The following is a 19,580-nucleotide window of genomic DNA, read 5'->3' as shown; positions in this document are numbered from 1 at the left end:
CCAGGAGTGGGATTGCAGGAGCATATGGCAACTCTAGTTTTAATTTTTTAAGGGATTTCCATACTGTTCTCCATAGTAGCTGTACCAATTTACATTCCCACCAACAGTGTAGGAGGCTTCCCTTTTCTCCACATCCTCTTCAGCATTTATTATTTGTAGACTTTCTGATGATGACCATTCTGACCAGTGTGTGGTGGTACCTCACTGTAGTTTTGACTTGAATTTCTCCAATAATTAGCGATATTGAGTATCTTTTCATGTACCTGTTGGCCATCTGTTTGTCTTCTTTGGAAAAATGTCTATTTAGGTCTTCTGCCCATTTTTTTATTGGGGTGTTTGTTTTTTTGATATTGAGCTGTATGAGCTATTTGTATATTTTGGAAATTAAGCCCCTGTCAGTCACATTGTTTGCAGATATTTTCTCCCATTCCACAGGTTGTCTTTTCATTTTGTTTATGGTTTCGTTAGCTGTGCAAAAGCTTTTGAGTTTATTTAGGTCCCATTTTTTAATTTTTGTTTTTGTTTCCATTACTCTAGGAGACGGATCCAAAAATATATTACTCTGATTTATGTCAAAGAGTGTCCTGCCTATGTTTTCCTCTAGGAGTTTTATAGTATCTGGCCTTATATTTAGGTCTTTAATCCATTTTGAGTTTATTTTTGGGTATGGTGTTAGAGAATGTTCTAATTTCATTCTTTTACAGGTAGCTGTCTACTTTCCCCAGCGCCACTTATTGAAGAGACTCTTTTCTCCACTGTATATTCTTGCCTCCTTTGTCATAGATTAATTGACCATAAGTGCATAGGTTTATTTCTGGGCTCTCTATCCTGTTCCATTGATCTATGTGTCTGTTTTTGTGCAAGTACCATGCTGTTTTGATGAGTGTAGCTTTGTAGTATAGTCTGAAGTGAGGACGTGTGATTCCTCCAGCTCCATTGTTTTTTAAAAAATATGTTTATTTATTTATTTTTGGCTGCATTGGCAAAAAAAAAAAAAAAAGCCTGCTGCACGCAGGCTTTCTCTAGTTGCAGCGAATGGAGGCTACTCTTCGTTGCAGTGCATGGGCTTCTCATTGCAGTGGCTTCTCTTGTTGCAGAGCACAGGCTCTAGGTGCACGGGCTCAGTAGTTGTGGCATGAGGGCTCAGTAGCTGTGGCTCGCGGGCTCTAGAGCGCAAGCTCAGTAGTCGTGGTGCACAGGCTTAGTTGCTCCATGGCATATGGGATCTTCCTGGACCGGGGCTCGAATCCTTGTCCCCTGCATTGGCAGGCAGATTCTTAACCACTGTGCCATCAGGAAAGCCCTTCAGCTCCATTCTTCTTTCTCAAGATTGTTCTGGCTGTTCGGGGTCTTTTGTGTTTCCATACAAATTAAAAAAAATTTTTGTTCTAGTTCTGTGAAAAATCCATTGGTAATTTGATAGGGATGGCATTGAATTTGTAGATTGCCTTGGGTAGTGTAGTCATTTTAACAGTTTTGATTCTTACAGTGCAAGAATATGGTATAGATTTCCATTTGTTTGTGTTGTCTTCTGTTTTCTTTCATCAGTGTCTTATAGTTTTCTGAGTACAGGTCTTTTGCCTCCTTAGGTAGATTTATTCCTAGGTATTTTATTCTTTTTGTTGCAGTGGTAAATGGGATTGTTTTCTTAATTTCTCTTTCTGATACTTCGTTGTTAATGTATAGATATGCAACAGATTTCTTCATATTAATTTTGTATCCTGCTACTTTACTGAATTCACTAATGTGCTCTAATAGTTTTCTGGTGGAAGCTTTAGGATTTTCTATGTATAGTATCATGTCATCAGCAAACAGTGGCAGTTTTACTTCTTCCTTTCCAATTTGGATTTCTTTTGTTTCTTTTTGTTGTCTGATTGCTGTGGCTAGGACTTCCAAAACTATGTTGAATAAGAGTGGTGAGAGTGAGCATCCTTGTCTTATTCCTGATCTTAGAGGAAATGCTTTCAGCTTTTCACCACTGAGTATGATGTTAGCTGTGCGTTTGTCTTATATGGGCTTTATTACGTTGAGGTATGTTCCTTCTAGTCAGAGGCAACTACTTTTGACTCTTTTTACCTGTTTCTCCTGATATCTCATGTCATATCTTAAAATCAATGTCTGTTCTACTTTTTCTTATACATCTTATTCTGATGTATCAATTCTACGTGTCTTCTCACTTAAGAGCATGGGCTGTGATGTCCATCTCCTGGGCCTAAAGGGAGACTTAGTGGGCCTACATTTCTAATTTCTGTCCATTTCTAGCCTCTGTGACTATGGGTATTTTGCTTTTCTGAGCCTCAGTTTCCCTTATCTGTGAAATGGAATAATCTCTGCCTCAGAGGGGTTTGCTCTGTGGATGAAACGAGGAATGTTATATAAACATCTGTTCCTAGCACAATTCGTGGCACATTGTAGGTGCTCAGATATTCGCTTGTATTTCCTTTTGTGTTTCTAGAATCTGGCACCCGTTTTATTTTTGAAGCTCTTAAGTATTCTTGAAAGTCACCTTTTGGATATCATTCATTGGGTGACTGCAGATGGGGAGTCTTTATGGGGCAGTTAGTTGTGGTGTCTGTTCTAGTTTGACACTGAATCTCAGAGTGATGAAATCTTTAGGGTTCAATTTATACTCCTCCCCTTGGAAAAAGGTGGTACTTCTAGTTCCTTATTCAACCTCTTATACGGGGATCTAAGAATTGTTTATTTTGCATTGAGTTGCATGTTTCAGGCTTTATTTGGGAGGAAGGAGAGTAGAGGCAAAGAGCCTTTTACCTTTTACCTTTTTACCTCCTGAGTTCAGTTTCACTTGAGGAGCGAGGCAGGAGTCAGACTGTTGGTGGCCTGAATATCAGCTGTGGTACCAGTAGAGCTGATTGGAGCATGTGTCTAAGATTTGTGACCAGAGGGCTTTAGACACTCATCTTTCCAGTCACAGGCAGGTGTGGACACCTCAGGCTTCCCACAGGAATAGGAAGAGAAAATCTGCCATTGAGGCCAGGCTTCTCCAAAAATGACCCACCATGCGGCCGAGTGTTCATGCCTTATTGATAAGATGTGTTTGTCTCTTCCAAGGGAAGGAAGATCCTTGTTGGTGAGGGACTGGAGCCATGGGCCAGGCGGCCTCCCTCCACACGTGTCCCTCCTGAGCAGTAGAAGCTCCCTCCCTCTGAGGGGTGCCAGAGGCAGTGGCATGTGAGGTCAGCTTCCCAGGAGAAGCTCATGACCACTGGTATCCCAGCCGTGGTACAGTTTGCTGTGGTTCACACCTTCCTACAGGAGTTAAATTTGATGTTCCATCAAAACGGAATGATCTTAAAAATCCTTCTTTGAGGGCAACACCTGCCTACCATGTGAGACTTGTTTTGGACTATGTGCTCTCTGTGTATGTTTCTTTTGCAGGTTTTGTATTTTTAATACATTCTTAGCAGGGTCAGAAAATCCATGTCATGGTTTGCCAAGCAGTGATTTTGATGTTTTAATGTAATTTAATGTGTTATAATACTGTGTTCCAGTTCCTCAGAGGAAATACAAAGAGCAGTTGTGAGCCCAAGAGTGGTTTGTTGTTCTTAACGTGCTGTTATACATTCTTTATTTTAAAAAGTTCAAAGTATGCTGAAGGTGATGCCATAATAGGCTGCCCTGCTGTCTCTACGTAATTTTATTTATAAGAAGCTACAGAAAAAAGGCATTTTACTTGTTTATATACTTCCAAAAACCTGAACTGTTAACCCACAGAGATCAGAAATGGTTTCATCTTAAGTGATAATTTCTCCTTCCTGTTGGAGCTGAATACTACCTGGTTACATTTAATTGTTTTCCTACCGTATTGGCAAGGTCGTTATTAAGTGTTCTGGAAATAAAAGGAATGAAAAAAATGCATTCATTTTGGTGGCTTAAAACCTTTTCTTAAAGGTAGAAAAATTATTTTTAGTTTGGTTATTAAGTGATAAAATAATAAATATAAAATGCATTTATTCCTTTTTGTAGTTTTCTCTACTTGGTTTTACATTCTTTCCGTTAAGGAAAAGATGACGATGGCATTTATTTTCAAAAGTAAAACAAAATAGGGGCTTCCCTAGTGGCGCAGCGGTTAAGAATCCACCTGCCAATGCAGGGGACACGGGTTCGAGCCCTGGTCCGGGAAGATCCCACACGCCGCGGAGCAACTAACCCCGTGTGCCACAACTACTGAGCCTGTGCTCTAGAGCCCACGAGCGACGACTACTGAGCCCACATGCCACAACTACTGAAGCCCGCGCGCCTAGAGCCCGTGCTCCGCAACAAGAGAAGCCACCACAATGAGAAGCCCACCCACCACAACGAAGAGTAGCCCCGCTCGCCGCAACTAGAGAAAGCCCGCGCACAGCAATGAAGACCCAATGCAGTCAAATTAAAAAAAAGTATTTAAAAAAAAAACAAAATAAATGACAACGTTGATTCTTAATGTTCAAAATGCATATTCCTTTTCTTGCTTCTCTGGGGGTGTGAATGATGAATGGAAGCCTTTTAAATAGCAGGGTATATATAGAATTTACCTTATATTTAGAATTTGAACACTTAAAACATGGCACTTTTCTAACTACTCTCATTATTTTTTATCCCAGTTTAGGTTCACACCATTCCACCTTTCTAATTTATTCCTAATCTTAACCTGATATAAATATTTTCCTACCTTATCATGAATTGGGTGACTGTCTTTAGATTGTTCAGTTAAATTGTACCCAGGGGCACCAAGGTTTGTTTGTCTTAGGTTGCCCCATCTCTGTAAACTAATTCTTTTGCTAATTCTTCCCTGAAAAGCAGACACTGTAGCAATTTGTGTATGAAATCATAATTTTTGGGTGGAATCTTTGTCTACCATGCTGACTTTCCCTCCTGCTGTTTCAGCTCCTTATGAAGCTAGACAGCCCCTTGTCCAGCCTGAGGGACCCTCGTTGGGGGGCCCAGGAGCCAAACCCCTTCGGCATCAGGCTTCCCTTATCCGGGTAAGTGACGCCGCTGTGGGGTTATGCCAGTGGGAGACTTCGGGGGTATGGCTTTTTGATGGTCCTGTTTTCGTTTGTTTGTTTGTTTTGTTTTTGTAAGGAGGACATAAAACTGCCCCCTAATGCAAATATTGTACTTCTTCTGTTGCTTGTGTATTTTCCTAAATCTTTTCTACTGTGTGTGTTTCTCCCCTTCTCAGTGTCTCTAGACTAATCCGGGCTGGTTCTTAATCTTTGGTATGTCTAAAGTGCCCTTCCACCTTTATCTGCCTAAGCAGTAGGCACCTCCTTCAGGAGGCCTCTACGTTTTCCAAAACAGCCTATCTATCTTATCTCTGCCTTATTCTTTAATGTTAGTTATTCAGTGCATAGTTCGCTATCGCCCATTTTGTTTTGTGCCTCCAGTTACATTGTAAGCTTTGGAAGGCAGAGGTGGTTCTCCTGTATTTTCTCTCAGTGCCTAGTTCCCTAGTTCAGTGCTGTTTGGAGAACAGTTATTTTACAAGTGGCAGCAACTAGTTTCCTGTTTGTAATCTATACAATATGGCAGAAGCACAAGTGATCTCCCAGTTTCTCCCGGCTACACCACAAGTTAGCAAATTTCAGCTTCCCTTTCTCCAGTGTTTCCTTTGGATAAAGAGCTCTTATTTTTTCCCGTGTCTGCAACTGTTACCTTCTGTACGACCTCTGAGTCCTATGCTGGTGAAGTCATAGTCCCAAAAAAAGGTGTGTGTGTGTATGTCAGCATGAGAAAAACCCTGAGAAAACTGGATTGGCTGTTTGACTCTAAAGACAAGAAGAAGTAGGGTGGTTTGTATAACATTTCAGTTGTCCAACTTAGGAAGAAGGATCATTTATGCTCAGGGAGTTCTCACAATAGACGGGTGATGTCAGATACTCCCATAAAGAAGTGGGCTGGTATTCTAGAAGAGAATAAACAAGGCAAAGGGGGATTGAGGTGTTCACTTTATAGCCTCTGGGGATGGGGCTCTGTGTTAGGCATGGTACAGAACTTAACTTCTGAGGTAGAACTCTGTGTGCAAAGAATTTTTCTTAAAGGTGGTAGATAATTCAGCTACATGCTGTGTATTTGTGTATAATTCTTCCTCCAACTATCAGATGTAGGTATTGTTGTATCTCTTAGTATAGATGAGGTAACTGGCCGAGAGAGGTCAAGTCATGGGTCTAAGGTTTCATTGATAACTAGTAAGTGGCAGAGCCAGAATTCGAACCAGGCCTGCCCAATGTCAAAACCTGCTCTTTCCAATACTTTCCTCTATACGTTAGAGTCCCATGTTACAAGGAGGCTAGGTTCTAGAGTTGCTGTATAAATAAACATTGGGTATAGTAAAAGTATTCCTGAAAATCCCTTATTGGTACCATATCGGGGAGCCAAGATGCCATTCTCTCCTAGGTCCAGCAGAGCTCAGTTTTACCCCCAAGTTGGAACAGACAGTTGTTGCTTCAGCTGAGCCACAGATGGAGTAGTTGGCTGCATTTAGAGGTCCTGTGGTACAAAAATACGTGTTTTTAAACACGAGAATCACACCCACTGTGGAGTGATGGTTACTTTAGAAAAGGTATCGGAGGGACTGGGATTCATGTAAAAAATCTGTGAGGTGTGGCCACGCATGTTTCCGCAGAGTCTGTTCTAGTGCTGTGGAGACCACATCCTGAACCGTTAGAATGACGGTCAAACAAGCAGTAAATCCCGAACCTCGCCATGCTTGGATGGGGCTCACTGGGCCCTTTCTGCGTAGCCGCCTGGCTGAGATGGCCATGGGCTCTCACTTGGATTGGTGTCCTGGGACCTCTCTCCTAACCTCTAGGTCTGTTTTTCTGCTGGTAAACATGCTTCTTGAGCGCTTCAAGCAACTAATATTTACTAAATACCTATTAAGTGCCAGGTATTGTGTTGAGAATACAAAAATGAGGTATAACACACCCAGTCCCTGCCCTCATGGAGCTTATAGACTATTGGAGGAGATGGCCATTGATCAGACCATCCCAAAGTAAATATATAATTACGATATGTGGTGAGTGGAAATTACAGTGTGCTTTGAGGATGAAAAATGGCGGTGTGAGTTAGGTCCTGGCCTTGACAGGCAGGGGCTGATCCAGGGATGCTTGCCTGGGGGAGTCACACTCGACTTGAAAGGGGAAGGGTTGAACCATGTTAACCAGGTGGGGGGTGGGGCGGGGGAGAGCAGGTGAGAGAATAGAGGGAGCTGTGCGTACAAAGATGTTTTCTATCAGCGTAGCACTTTATACACCTCTCTTGCAGTGCTCAGGGCTATCTTATGAGCTAGTTCCTGTCATTATCCCATTTTTCAGACGACAAAACGTGAAGTATAAAGACCTTACTTAGTTTGCCTAAGGTCACAGCTAGGAAGTGGTAGGGCTAGAGTTCAAACACTGGAAACCAGTCCTGGTCTTTGTCTCAGGAACCGCCTGGATGGTGATGTCATCTGTTAAGCCTAGAAGCCCTGAATGAAAAGCTAGTGTTGGGAGTATTGAGGCAAGATCATGAGATCAGTGTTGCATATTGGAATTTGAGCCTTAGAGACAAGCCAAGAGGAGGTGTCAAGGAGTTGGTAGGATATATGGGGCTGGAGCTCTGGGGAGAGCTGGGGCTGGATAGAAGTATTTGGCAACCATTGGCCATTAGAAGGACTTATGGGATTGTGCAGAAAAGGCAGACATGTTCTCGCCCAGGTCCAGGCAGACTCTGCATGCCCTTGGGCAAGTTTCTTCTCTGTTCTGTAACACGAATGAGCTGGAATGGATTTAACAGACCATTGTAATACTCTGCAGCAGTCTCATTCCCTTAATGTTTGTTTGGTGTCAGTGGAGGTCCCCCCTCCTGTTTGGAGCATTGCCTTCTGTTTAAGATGAGAGCGAGGGGCCTTTTTCGGGACAGCAGTCTGTGGTTTTCATGGCTGATGTGTTTTTCTTTCTTCAGTTCTTAGGTTTCCTTCTTACTCCTTTCAACTTGGTTTGGCTGAACTCCATGTCCCAGACAGCAAAATGCCAACCTGAGTTAGCCATGTAGATGAGAGGATGTAAAGTGGAAGATTTTGGTGGTAGGGGATTAACAGGGATTGGGGGTGATGCTAGGCTGGGCCGGGGTCGCTCATTCCCCATGTTGCCATGCGCATGGGCTGGTGGCAGCCTCGCTCTCTCCTAGCTTCCTCTGTGGCCTTGTATTCAAGTCCTGCCTGCCCGATTGGAAGAGGGGTGGCCTCTGGGAACGGGGGAAGGCTTTTAGGGACTCTGGCTCAGCACTGTCGCAGCTCATGGGCTTGGCATTTCAGAGGTGCTTATGTGGAGTTCAGTCCCAGACATTGGAATGAACACGCTTAATATTTCCGGAATTTTGATTTTTTCATTCAGGTGTTGGACGTTTTTCCCCTTGAAATTTCAGATACTGAGCACATCCTGTGTTGGTGGGTGGTTGACAGTGGTGTGTAAAGAAATGGTAAATACTCTTCCCTGCTTCTCTGTCATGGTGTGTTGCTAGGTCATTTTGTGGTTTACTTTTCACAAGTGATGCTAACCATCTAGATCACGTAGTCATTTGTGATTTTGCTGGCGTAGGGTTTAGAATTGACCCTCCTGCTCGCACTGTCCTCTCCTGGTTTGTCTGCTGCTTCTGTGACTGCCTCTTCCTAAGCTTTTAATTTCCATTTTCCTCCTTCACCTGCCCTTTGCGTGTTGGGGATCCCTGGGTCTAGTTCTCACTCTGTTACTATTTAGCTACATGGAGCCTGATGGCCACATTTCACCACCTGCCAGATGTCTTCACTCGAATGTCCCACTGTTACTTTTTTTTGTTTTTTAATATTTATTTATTTACTTGGCTGCCCCAGGTCTTAGTTGCGGCACGTGGGATCTTTGTTGCCGCGTGCGGAATCTTCGTTGTGGCATGTGGGATCTTTTTTTTTTTTTTTTTTTAAATAATAGTTGCGGCATGCAAACTCCTGGTTACAGCATGCATGTGGGATCTAGTTCTCCGACAGGGATTGAAATGGGCCCCCTGAATTGGGAGCACGGAGTCTCAGCCACTGGACCACCAGGGAAGTCCCCCCACCGTCACTTTAAACACGTCTTTTCCCACAAAAGCAGTTCTCACCCTCCTGCCCCTGGCTCCACGCCCCTGGCACGTGGTCCGGCACACGGCTCGCTGTTTCTGACGCCCCTCTCATCCTGTCTGCCCATTGGCTACCGAGTACTAGTCATATCACTTTCTAAATACCTCTCTCAATTGTCCGTTTCTCTGCACTTCCTCAGTTCATGCTGCCGTCTGTCACCTAATCTAATCTGTCAGCCTCTGACTCTTTCTTCCTGCTTCCACCACTGGCCTCTTCAAATCCGTTATCCTCATCTTGGACAAAACTCATCTTAAAAAACACGAATGTGGTCCTCCTGCTCCCTTGATTGAAGCCTGTCCCTCTCTGCCCACGGCTCCCGGCAGATCACCCGCGGCTCTCGGGGCGCTGGTGTCGGGCCCCTGTGCACCCCCATAGCCACAGTCAGTGTTCTCGGCATGGGAACCTTACTCTTCAGCCTCGGTCTTGCCTTCTGGGTTTTCTCCTCTGTCTCAATTCATCTATGCTTTTTTTCTCCATTGATAACACGAAGTGTGAGAACTTTCTAATATTTCTTGTACGTGTGAGGTTTCCGTTTTTTCATTCTTAAAGAGCAGTTCATGGCTTATCTGCTCATTTATCCATGAGGGTCAGCTGGAGGGATGGGCGTCTGATCTTTTTTGGTTTTCCATCTCAGAGGCAACCAGTGTGGTCTGTTCGTTTTGTATTATCCTGGGAATGTTTTACGTGTATATGAGCAAATACAAGTATTCTTATATATCTAATATATGCAGTATATACCTTTACCTGGCTTTAGGGAGACTGGTTTGGGAAATGAAATATCCTTCCAGCCAGATCCCATTAAAAAATATCTTTTATTTTAAGCCAAACACACTTTTTTTTTTTCACACTTACTTTTTAAACCCAAAACATACGTGCTGTGATTTTTTTTTTTTCTCTTTATGGAAGGATGAACTTAACAGTCTTTTGGGGGCAAATTCTCAATACTTGCTGCTCTTCTTATTTCAGAGACAAAATAATGACAAACAGAACTTAGAGAACTTTATCACCGTTCCATTCTAATTGGGGGTTTGGCTATGTTTTCGGTGAAAGTTTTCTGATGACCAGGTATAGGAGATGTTAGACATTGGTAGCCAGCCACCATATAAATCTAAAAGTCTGCAACTTGAAAAACATGTATTTAACTTACTTGTCTCCTTTTCCCCCTCATTCTCACTCAATCTCAATTTCTTGCCATGCCCCCCTACCCTGCCCCATAGGTACTTATGGCCAGAGACGGGTACTGTCTGCTCCTTTGGTCCTTTTGGTGTGGTTCTAAATAGCAAAGACCGTGTCATGGGTGGTGAAAGAAGTGAGAGAACTTTCTGTGGTGGGAAAGCTATTTTATAGGTAGACTGGACCAGCATACCAGGAGGACAAGGAGAGTATAAACTAGAGATTATTGTGGCGAAGGATTGGGGTGGGATGTAGTGAGGTGGCTGAGGATTGAGTCATGAGGGAGCTGGTGCTCCGAGTTTGGAGCAGAAAGAAGCAGGAAGCAAGTAGGGCACATCAGGTCCTGTCCCAGTGTCTGTGATTTCCTTCCCTGATGCTCAACCCAGGGGGTGAACCCAGGAGGTAGCCAGCCCGTGGCGGCTCTTTCAGGGTCCGGGACGTCCCTAGCAAGGCATCATTTGGCCTGTGTGTGGGTTGGTTTTTTGTTTTTCAGTAGGGCCTCAGGCCTTTCCCCCTTACTTTGGAATCTTTCCCCTCGCACCTTTTCTGCGAGCTCTGACTTTGCCCCGTGTGAAGCTCCCAGTGCCTCCTCCAACACCGGGTCACTTTCACTAGTCCTCAGGTTGCAGGCCGGCCACGTGCCCTTCTCCCGAGTGGATGGAGCCCAAACACCGCCTCGTGATGATCTCCCTCCTCACTAGGTGGCAGCCAAAGCGCTCGAAGATTTTGGTTGCTTGTTTCAGATTCTGCAGTAAACACCACGCTGTTATTTCATTGGATCACGGGCTGTGAGCTTTCAAATACTCTTGTTCTTCAGAGCAATTAAAAATTTTTTTTAAATGTAAAAAATTCAAAAGATACAAAAGGGTACAGAGAGAAAAGTATCCTTCCCACTCTTTCTCCCAGCCATCCAGTTCCCCATTCCAAGGCACTTGACATGACCCATTTCTTTTGTATCATTAGAGGATTATTTTATGCATATACAAGTGAATATAGGTATTCTTATATGTAATTATATATAATATATGCAAAATATATAGATCCAGTTTTTTACATGTGTGGTAGCATACTGTACATCTGTTGTGCACTTTGCAGTTTTTACTTATCGATAAGCTTTAATAACAGTCTGTAAGAGTACATAGAGTATGTCCTCATCTTTTTGGTTTTTTCGAATGCATAGTATTTCCTTGTGTACATCTGCCAGAAATCATGTAACCAGTCCCCTCTGATCAATATGTAGAACGTGCAATCACAGTGTTTGTATATATGTAGGAATAGTTCCTAGAAATGGAATAATTGGGTGAAATGGCTACACATTTTAAATTTTTGGTAGAGATTTTCAAATTGGAGGCGGTGCCCATTTACACGCTTACTAACAATGTATGAAAGTGTGTATTTTCTCATACCCATGCAAACGCAGTGTGCTAAGAAACTTAGGGATCTTGGCCAATCTGATAGGTGGAAAATGAAATCTTGGTGTAGTTTTTTTTTTTTTTTTTTGGTGTAGTTTTAATTAGCACTTCTTTTGTGTGGTCGAGAGGAGGTCCTGGGCCCCTGATGCCCTTAGAGGAGGTTAGGGACCCCACTTCTTTTTGGTTCTGGAGTGCCCCAGACCCACTGGCACTGATTTCTTGTTTCTAGCTTTACGGCAGTAAAGTTGAATTAGTTTATGGCTAGAGATTAGGGCTGGGAAAATTTTCTGTTTTAGAGATGGTAAATGTCAACACAGTGTGTGTGTGTGTGTGTGTGTGTGTGTGTGTGTGTGTGTGTGTGTGTGTGTGTGTGTGTGTGTGTGTACGTACCTCTCAGCATTGCTCAGACAACTAATTTCTCTTCCTCTGACTGAAATGGAAGGGTGAAGGGAAAGGGGGGAGGAGGAGGAGGGAGGGAGGGACAGCGGGGAGGGAGGGAGAGGGTATATGTGTGTTTGCCTTTGTGTGTAACAGGAAGAACTGGTTTGATAAAATTTATCGTAATGCACGTGACTTGTTCTCTGTTTGACATCTTGTTTTACCAGATTCACTCCCTATTTGATTTGAAACCCTAGATGGAGTTTGGTCATCTCCTAAGGGTGAAAGGTTGATGTGTTCTACTTCCCCAAATCTACCTAGAACACACAGATATCCCAGTGGTCACTGCTATTACCACAAAGAGGTCCTATTTTTCATAGCATCCAGCCTCTTTTTCCTACTTATTTCCTTCATCTATTTATAATTCTTTTTCATTTTTTCTATCCCTTATTTTTGAAATGTTTTATTGAATGATACTGCAATTTACTTTTCTCAGCCTAAATCTTTTGTAGCTGTCGCTTATGATATTCCTCAGGTGCTCTCCATGTACCTACACTTCTTAATGATTAAAGTGATGGCAGTCACCTGGTTTCTTCGCTGGGCGACGCTTCTATGTGGAAGGCAAAAATGTTCTGTGTTATGAGATGAGAATAGTGAAGAGATACTGGATCATTGAAAGAAATGTGACTCTAGGATATAAGAGGAGGGTGTCTGGGATAGAGATTGAAGGATGTTTATGGGACAAAGATATTGATTCAGTAAATATCATGACTGATTGGGCTGCCACCTTAAAGCCTTTCAGAATCCATGCTTAGAGGCGGTGGGGAACGTAAGAATGGTAGGCTGGTACACATTAGGATTCTAGCATCCATGTGGTTAGACAGGTTGGTTAGATGAAAGCAAATAAGCACATTTTATTTGTGGGGTCACTGTTGCTTTTCCACCCCAGCTGTGAGCATTTCATTAAAGGGTTATGGTGTCCAGAACTTTCCTGCTAGTAGCTAGGGTCCACACTGATTCGGTAGACAGGGTCCCTCTGAATTAGCCTCTTGGTTATAGCTGAAAACACCCAGTTGAACTCTTGGTGTCAGAGAGTACTTTGTAAAGCTGGAAGGGAGTGTGGTGTTTGTTTCCTAGGACCCTTTGGTCTCAGTAGATAGTGTGGTGTGAACAGGAGAGGCTCCCTTACAAGGGCACCATTTTACCCCTAAGCGCATCAGTGTCCCCCGATCTCAGGGCAGCAGGCGGTGTCATGCTCCCGATCATCTGTCCCAGCAAGAGGCACTACCGACAGAGTGCTTCTCTGGGACCCGTGCTGTGCCGGCCTCTTCACTAGTCTGTGCCCTTTCGTCCTCCCAGCAGTCTTGATTGCAGGGTAGACTGCCTGCCAGATTGTGTCCTTGACTCATCCATTGGGAAGTCCTTTACTAAGTGGCCTCTACGGCTCAGCCGCCATGCCAGCGTGCCCTGAGGATGACAAATATGGTGCCTGCTGTGGAGGAGCAGCTGAGCGGAGAGATGGATGGGAATCACGTGATCTTGCCTCTGCGTGTATAATGGGAAACTGACAATTGCCCTGAAGGCAAGAGAGCAGTTGGATAGCATATAACAGAGAAATCAGCCCTGGGGCTGGAAAGGGAAGGGAGGCCTCCCTGAAGAAGTGATGCTGGACTAAGCTGTGAAGGAGGACTTGGAGTTCACCAGGCAGGGAGGGATGGTGCTGGGAGGTGAGGAGAAGGGGTGTCTCACGCCCCAGGAAAAGTCTGGACAAAGGGCATGCTTCACTGTTGACACCAGAATCTACTCTGACTAGATGAAGCAAATAGGGATTTATAATAAGGGGTGTGGAGAGCCTGCCAACTCTTTGGAAGGACTGAAAATTCAGACTGTGTTCTGAGGTTGCAGAAACAATTCCCAAACCCCACAGCAGGACTGGTGGCTAAGGGAGCCTCGCCTCTGCCGCGAGCAGAGCTGTGGAATGGGGCAACTGCTGCCCTAGCTTTCGCCCCGGTGCCCCACCTGCATGACCAAGGCTGGCAAAGTGAACGCTCTGTTCCCTGCCTCTTGCCCCGTGCGACTCGGTTCTTCTTCTGTCTTCCGTGGGCGTGTTTAGTGGAACCTGACTCCAGCGTGGCGTTCTAGCAGCAGAGGTGTTCAGAAGGTGTAGTTTTTACGTAGCCGTTGTCTGCAGTGCAGGGCATTATGCTAAGAGCGGGTGGAGCCCGTGTCTAGTGAGCGCTTGTGCCCTGTGTAGCATGGAGTACTGGGAGAGGGCTGGTGTGGCTGGAGCCTGGAGTCCTGGGGAGGTGAGGCCGGAGAGGTAGGTGGGGAACTGTTGGCTCAGAAGTGAAGTAAGTGACCCAGGTCTCATGGTGAGTAAGTGACCATCCCAGATTTGAACCCAAACCTGTCTGCCTCCAGAACCTGCACTCTTGTTGCACCTCCAGTCTGTAGCCTCACTCTCTAAAGCATTCCATGGATTCAGCCTGAGTTCTTGGTGCATCTGTTTCCCATCTGACCTCAGGCTGCCTTGAGTATTAAGGGGAGGGCAGTGGGGAAGAGACAGGCAGCCTTGACCTCATCAGCAAGGATGGGGCTGGCCCGTTAGTGTAATAGCACCGGAAGCCCGCAGCCTCGTTCAAGGCTCCTCTTACTGCTGATTTCTTGCTTTCTCCTGCTCTTCCCCTCTAAGCGGAGAGCGAAATCCTGACAATCGTTAAGGAAAATGCCCTTCTGGGTAGGAGATCTTGGCTCCTGGTGGAAGAATTGGAGACAGTGATTACTCATAAGCATTTCTTTTGTTAATCAAAATAGTGTTACTGCCACATACTAAAATAACAGCGCAGTGATTGAATATCTGTATTGTATGGCTCTCTACAGGATTCTTTCCTGATGTGAAAACATGCCAGATGCTTATAAGCAAAAGTTATATGAGAAATAAGATGGTGCTCTGTCTGTATGATTTAATAGTTCACTGGCCAAAATCTACAACTAAACTAGGTAATGGAGGGGGAAGTGGAAGGATAGGATATTTGTATCCTCAACTCAGGTCCTCAGTCTGCAGAATTGCGACAGTATTTTAGGCATTACAGTGAGGTTAGTTCTTAAAAGGAAATGGTACATGGCTGAAGGATGGATGGATGGTTAAGAGGGGGGAACCACAGAGCTCGCTGAGTGAGTATACACTCTGGACTCCGCTCATGTTGTGGCTCTACCATTTACTAGGTGTGTGGTCTTGGTAAGTCACTTCCCTTCCCTAATCCTCAGTTTCCTGTTCTGCAAAATGGGACTAATGGGACCTACTTTGCAGGTTGTTGTGAAGATGAAAATAGATCCTGTGTATTAGGTGCTTACAGGGTCTGGCACGTAATGTACATGTTATCTGACGTTCTCTGATGTCTGTGGTGATCATCTAAAAAATTTAGTTTATCATAATAAGCAGCAACTGTGCATTGCTCATTAGACTCAGAGATTCCTATAGTCTGGGCTTCAGCCTTCTAAGCTGTTGAGATTAGATCCCTAAGTAAGTTTGGCAGTATGTGATTAAAGGCATCTTTGTGAATTGATTTCCATGAAGAAACTGATAAAGTTGTATTGCTTTGTTAGGATTTAATTGTAACTAACTTCGCTACAGGTAAAAACAGAAGTTATTTATTGCAACTTCCAGCGCATCTATAATATTTTAAAATAAAATGAAAAAAAAAGTTTTCTTCTCCCTCTGATTTCATAGGTAAGGGAGAGGGCCCAGCCTTTCCACTGTTGGGTGACAGTTGTTTGGTAAGTGCATCTAAACTTCAGCTCCAGTCATTATAGGAGGGCTCAGGTTAACTGTTCTGTCTGTGAGTCAGAATTGACAGCTTGTCCCATCATTTGTTTATTTGTTCACTTATTCGCCAAACGTCTTTTGAGTGTTTCCCATGTGATAGGCACTTTTCTAGGCTCTGGGGTATAGCTGTTATCAGAATCGACAAAATATCCTGTCCTCATGGGCCTTACGTTAGAATGAGAGCGAGGTGGGAAACAGTATAAATGAGGCCATAGAGTATGATACGGAACAGTCGAATGTGAAAAACAGAATCGCAGAGCTCCACCTCCTTCTTTAGCTCCTTTCTTCATTCCTCATTTCCCAGTTTTTCCCAGTTTTACCACAGCCCTCTTTTCTCTTTACTCTGTACTTCCTCCCTGAGAATCTCCGTTCACACTCATATTAACCAAGCCTAGAAAGACGGCTGTAAAGATGCATCCACATGCTGTCACTGAAGATAGTCTTCGTGAGCAATCAAATTAGAAAGCTGTTTGGGCTCAGAGCGGTCTCAGGTCATTAGGTGGTCAGATTACAAAAGGAAGATGGCTTCATGCTTCGTCTTCAATGCAGGAGTGGCTGTGCTGTTGGCGCTAGGCAGGTGTGCCTTTCCTTTGGGCCTCGCTTGAAGGGTAGGTTGGTTGGAGTAACAGCCGCTCTAACAGATGCGCCCCGCACTTTGCTGACTTCCCACAGCAGGTCTGCTTCTCACTCATCTCACAGATTGGCAGGCAGCTTTCCCCCACACGGTGATTCAGGCGACAGGGCTGCTTCTGTCCTGTGGCTGTGCCGCCCCTTCTCAGTGGGCTGATGGGGACAAGCATAGAGGAGCACCACGGGGTGCTAGCCCTGCCTGGCAGTGGTGCAGGTCACTTGCGCTCCCACTGCGTTGGCTGAAACTCAGTTTGCACGGCTGTGGCTAATTGCAGGAAGGGCTGGAAAATGTCATTACTGGCTGGGCAGCCATTCGGTGTCACCCGTACACCAGGCATGCAGGGCGTGAGCGGTCAGAGGACAACCACCGTAACCCCACACAGAAGCACGGCTGTCGTTTGCTTCCCCGACTCTTCTTTTTTCTCTGCCCCATGATGGATCAATCCCCGGATCTTTCCGTAGGCAGCTTCATTATCACGCGGGCTATGGTCTAGTCTCATCAGCCTGTCAGCCAGTCTTCCCCTTTAGGGTGGTTGAGTCTTCTCATGTCTTGGCTCATGAGATCATGCTTTGATCAGTGGTCGCAGCATGGTGTTCTTATTTCCAAAAGGTCGTCGGCAGGGGAGGTGTCCCCACAGAGTCACTGTGGGCTTGCTAAGAGCAAGCCTAGCTTTTGCTCCCCCAGACGGTTTATTCGCTAAGGCACCAAAAAGATGTTGTTCGAACAAAGATCGTCGCACCGCACCCTCAGGTGAAACGGCTGGACTCGAAGGGCAGCATGGACAGGAGGCCTCCGGGGTGGGGTTATAGTCTAAACAGAAATGTTCTGTGGTTGAAACAGTACACACCCCCTCCTTAAGTTCTCCCTGACAGTGCCTCCTTGCGATTCATACTTTTCATCTATGTTTGATTTTAAGATACTTCAGGGGTAAATGTCACCTTTTGGGATTTTATTAATAGTATTACTTTTTAATGAGTCTTTTGAAGTCTCTTTCATTATAAACAGCCTGTATTCCCCAGAGATAACAAGTTGCAGTGCCAGATATTTGCATTTCACTGGAAACAAAACCAAGGGTTTGAATGTTTTAAATATAAGCAAATCTAATTCTCCTGTGTCTAGAGAAACTGTATAATGAACCATATGTATGAGGCTTAAGCACACAGATGCGGAAGATTCTCTCTCTGTCTCTCTTCTTCTCTCTCTCTCTCCCTCCTTTTATGTTTTCTTAAAAACGCTGGTAGAGCTCAAAATTGGCACCAAGTAGCAAAAATCTCCACCCAGCCAACCAAACCACTAGAGCTGGAGTGGCACTGGGGTGCTTCTTGGGTGCACATGGAGGTGGGGCTCTTCCTGGTTCCGGCTTCTCCTCGGAAGCCCAAGGCTCCATCGTTCCCCTGCCCCCATTTCTCAGTGCCTCCAGTCTTTGCAATTAGACATTCTCTCTTAGGTGACTGATTTCAGGTCTTTGATTGTTACGGTCGCCTTTGGGGTTCGTTTGGAGGAGATGGCCACCTAGCTGCTGCCAGAGAGGTCTCAAGCCGCCATCCCGCTGCTGGAATGGGCCTTCATCTGGCGGGGGCCGTATGGCTTTTTTCTCTTACTCCCCTCGTAGCCCTCCCTACCTCTGGGCCCCCTTGACCTCTGGCCGGGGTTGTCGCTGTGGCCTTAATTGGTCTTCCGACCTTTAAGTCTTCCTTCCGTTCTCCTCACTGAAGTGATCTTTCTGAAACTCACATCTGATTATTTCATTGGCCTGTGTCATACTTATCTGTGGTTCCTGATTGTCTTCTAGATACAGTTTAAAGCCCTTAACCTGGTGCACCTGAACCTTCATGGTCTGGACCAGGGCTCCCCAACCCTTGAGCTGTGGACCGGTAGCTGTCCGAGGCCTGTTAGGAACCGGGCCGCACAGCAGGAGGTGAGCGGCGGGCGAGCGAGCGAAGCTTCATCGGCCGCTCCCCATCGCTTGCATTACCGCCTGAACCATCCTCCCCCCATCCCCCTGCAAGTCCGTGGAAAAATTGTCTTCCACGAAACTGGTCCCCGTGCCAAAAAGGTTGAGGACCACTGGTCTGGACCGTCTTGAGGCAACTCCACTCGTATGTCCTCTGCACTGGCAGCCCATTCCATCTGTATGTAGCTCAACCAAGCTACTTTTAGGAGATGGCTATTTTCTGGCATTTTTAAGGTGTCTTTGTAAATGCTGTTCCTTTTGCTTGCCTTGCCTGCATGGTTTTTTTTTTTTTATTTTTTAACAAATTTATTTGAGTATAACTGTTTTACAATAGTGTGTTAGTTTCTCCTTTACAACTCCCTGCATGTTTTGTAGCATTGCTTCTCAGACTCGAGTGTGCTTTGCATCATCTAGAGGGCTTGTTAAATTGCAGATGCCTGAGCCTCACTCCCAGACTTGATGATTCACTAGGTGTGGGGTAGGGCCTGGGCTTCTGTATTTCTGATGAGTCCCCAGGTGATGCGGATGTGGGCGGTCGGTGCACCGACTCCCAGCCACGGAGCTCCGGCGTTCCCTCTCTCACCACAGCTCACACCTCACTGTTTTGCGATTGCCCCTCTTTCTCCCTCACTGGACTGTAGGCTTCCTGGGAAAAAGAATGTGTTTGACCATCAGAGTATCCCTCGTGACTAGTGTCTGGGATGTTGGTGATGTTGAATAAGTGTTTGTGAATGAATGAATGAATGAGCAGGTCAGTGTTTCTGCAGAAAAGTTCGCACCGTTTGGCTTCTTGTAGTTTAGATCAGCTTTCTTTTGGAATATTTCGGCTTCAGGGAATGTGGAATGTGATCCGCCCCTTCTACCTGTCTCTGAAATCACTCACTTAATGAATAAGGAACTTGAAACCTCTCCATAGAGATCAGACCATGGGACCGACAGGGACGTCTTTTGATAGGTCTCAAGCTTTAAAATGTGAAATGGGGACTTCCCTGGTGGTGCAGTCGACAAGACTCTGAGCTCCCAGTGCAGGGGGCCTGGGTTCCATCCCTGGTCAGGGAACTGGATCCCAC

General features: G+C 45.1%; 1 protein-coding gene across 9 annotated transcripts in view; it reads left to right on the top strand.

Annotated features, from left to right (window-relative positions):
- REPS2 (RALBP1 associated Eps domain containing 2) overlaps positions 1 to 19,580 on the top strand; it is a 237,995-nt gene that overhangs the window by 88,536 nt on the left and 129,879 nt on the right. For all 9 annotated transcript variants that reach the window (XM_067023194.1, XM_067023190.1, XM_067023191.1 and 6 more), the window contains one exon: positions 4,888 to 4,985. In XM_067023194.1, coding sequence (XP_066879295.1) covers positions 4,888 to 4,985 — 98 coding nt within the window. The remainder of the gene's footprint in view (positions 1 to 4,887; positions 4,986 to 19,580) is intronic.

Source organism: Kogia breviceps, chromosome X (assembly GCF_026419965.1).
Source record: "Kogia breviceps isolate mKogBre1 chromosome X, mKogBre1 haplotype 1, whole genome shotgun sequence".
Classification (NCBI taxonomy): Eukaryota; Metazoa; Chordata; class Mammalia; order Artiodactyla; family Physeteridae; genus Kogia; species Kogia breviceps.
The sequence above is the reverse complement of the archived record's forward strand: the minus strand, read 5'-3'. Positions and strand labels throughout refer to the sequence as shown.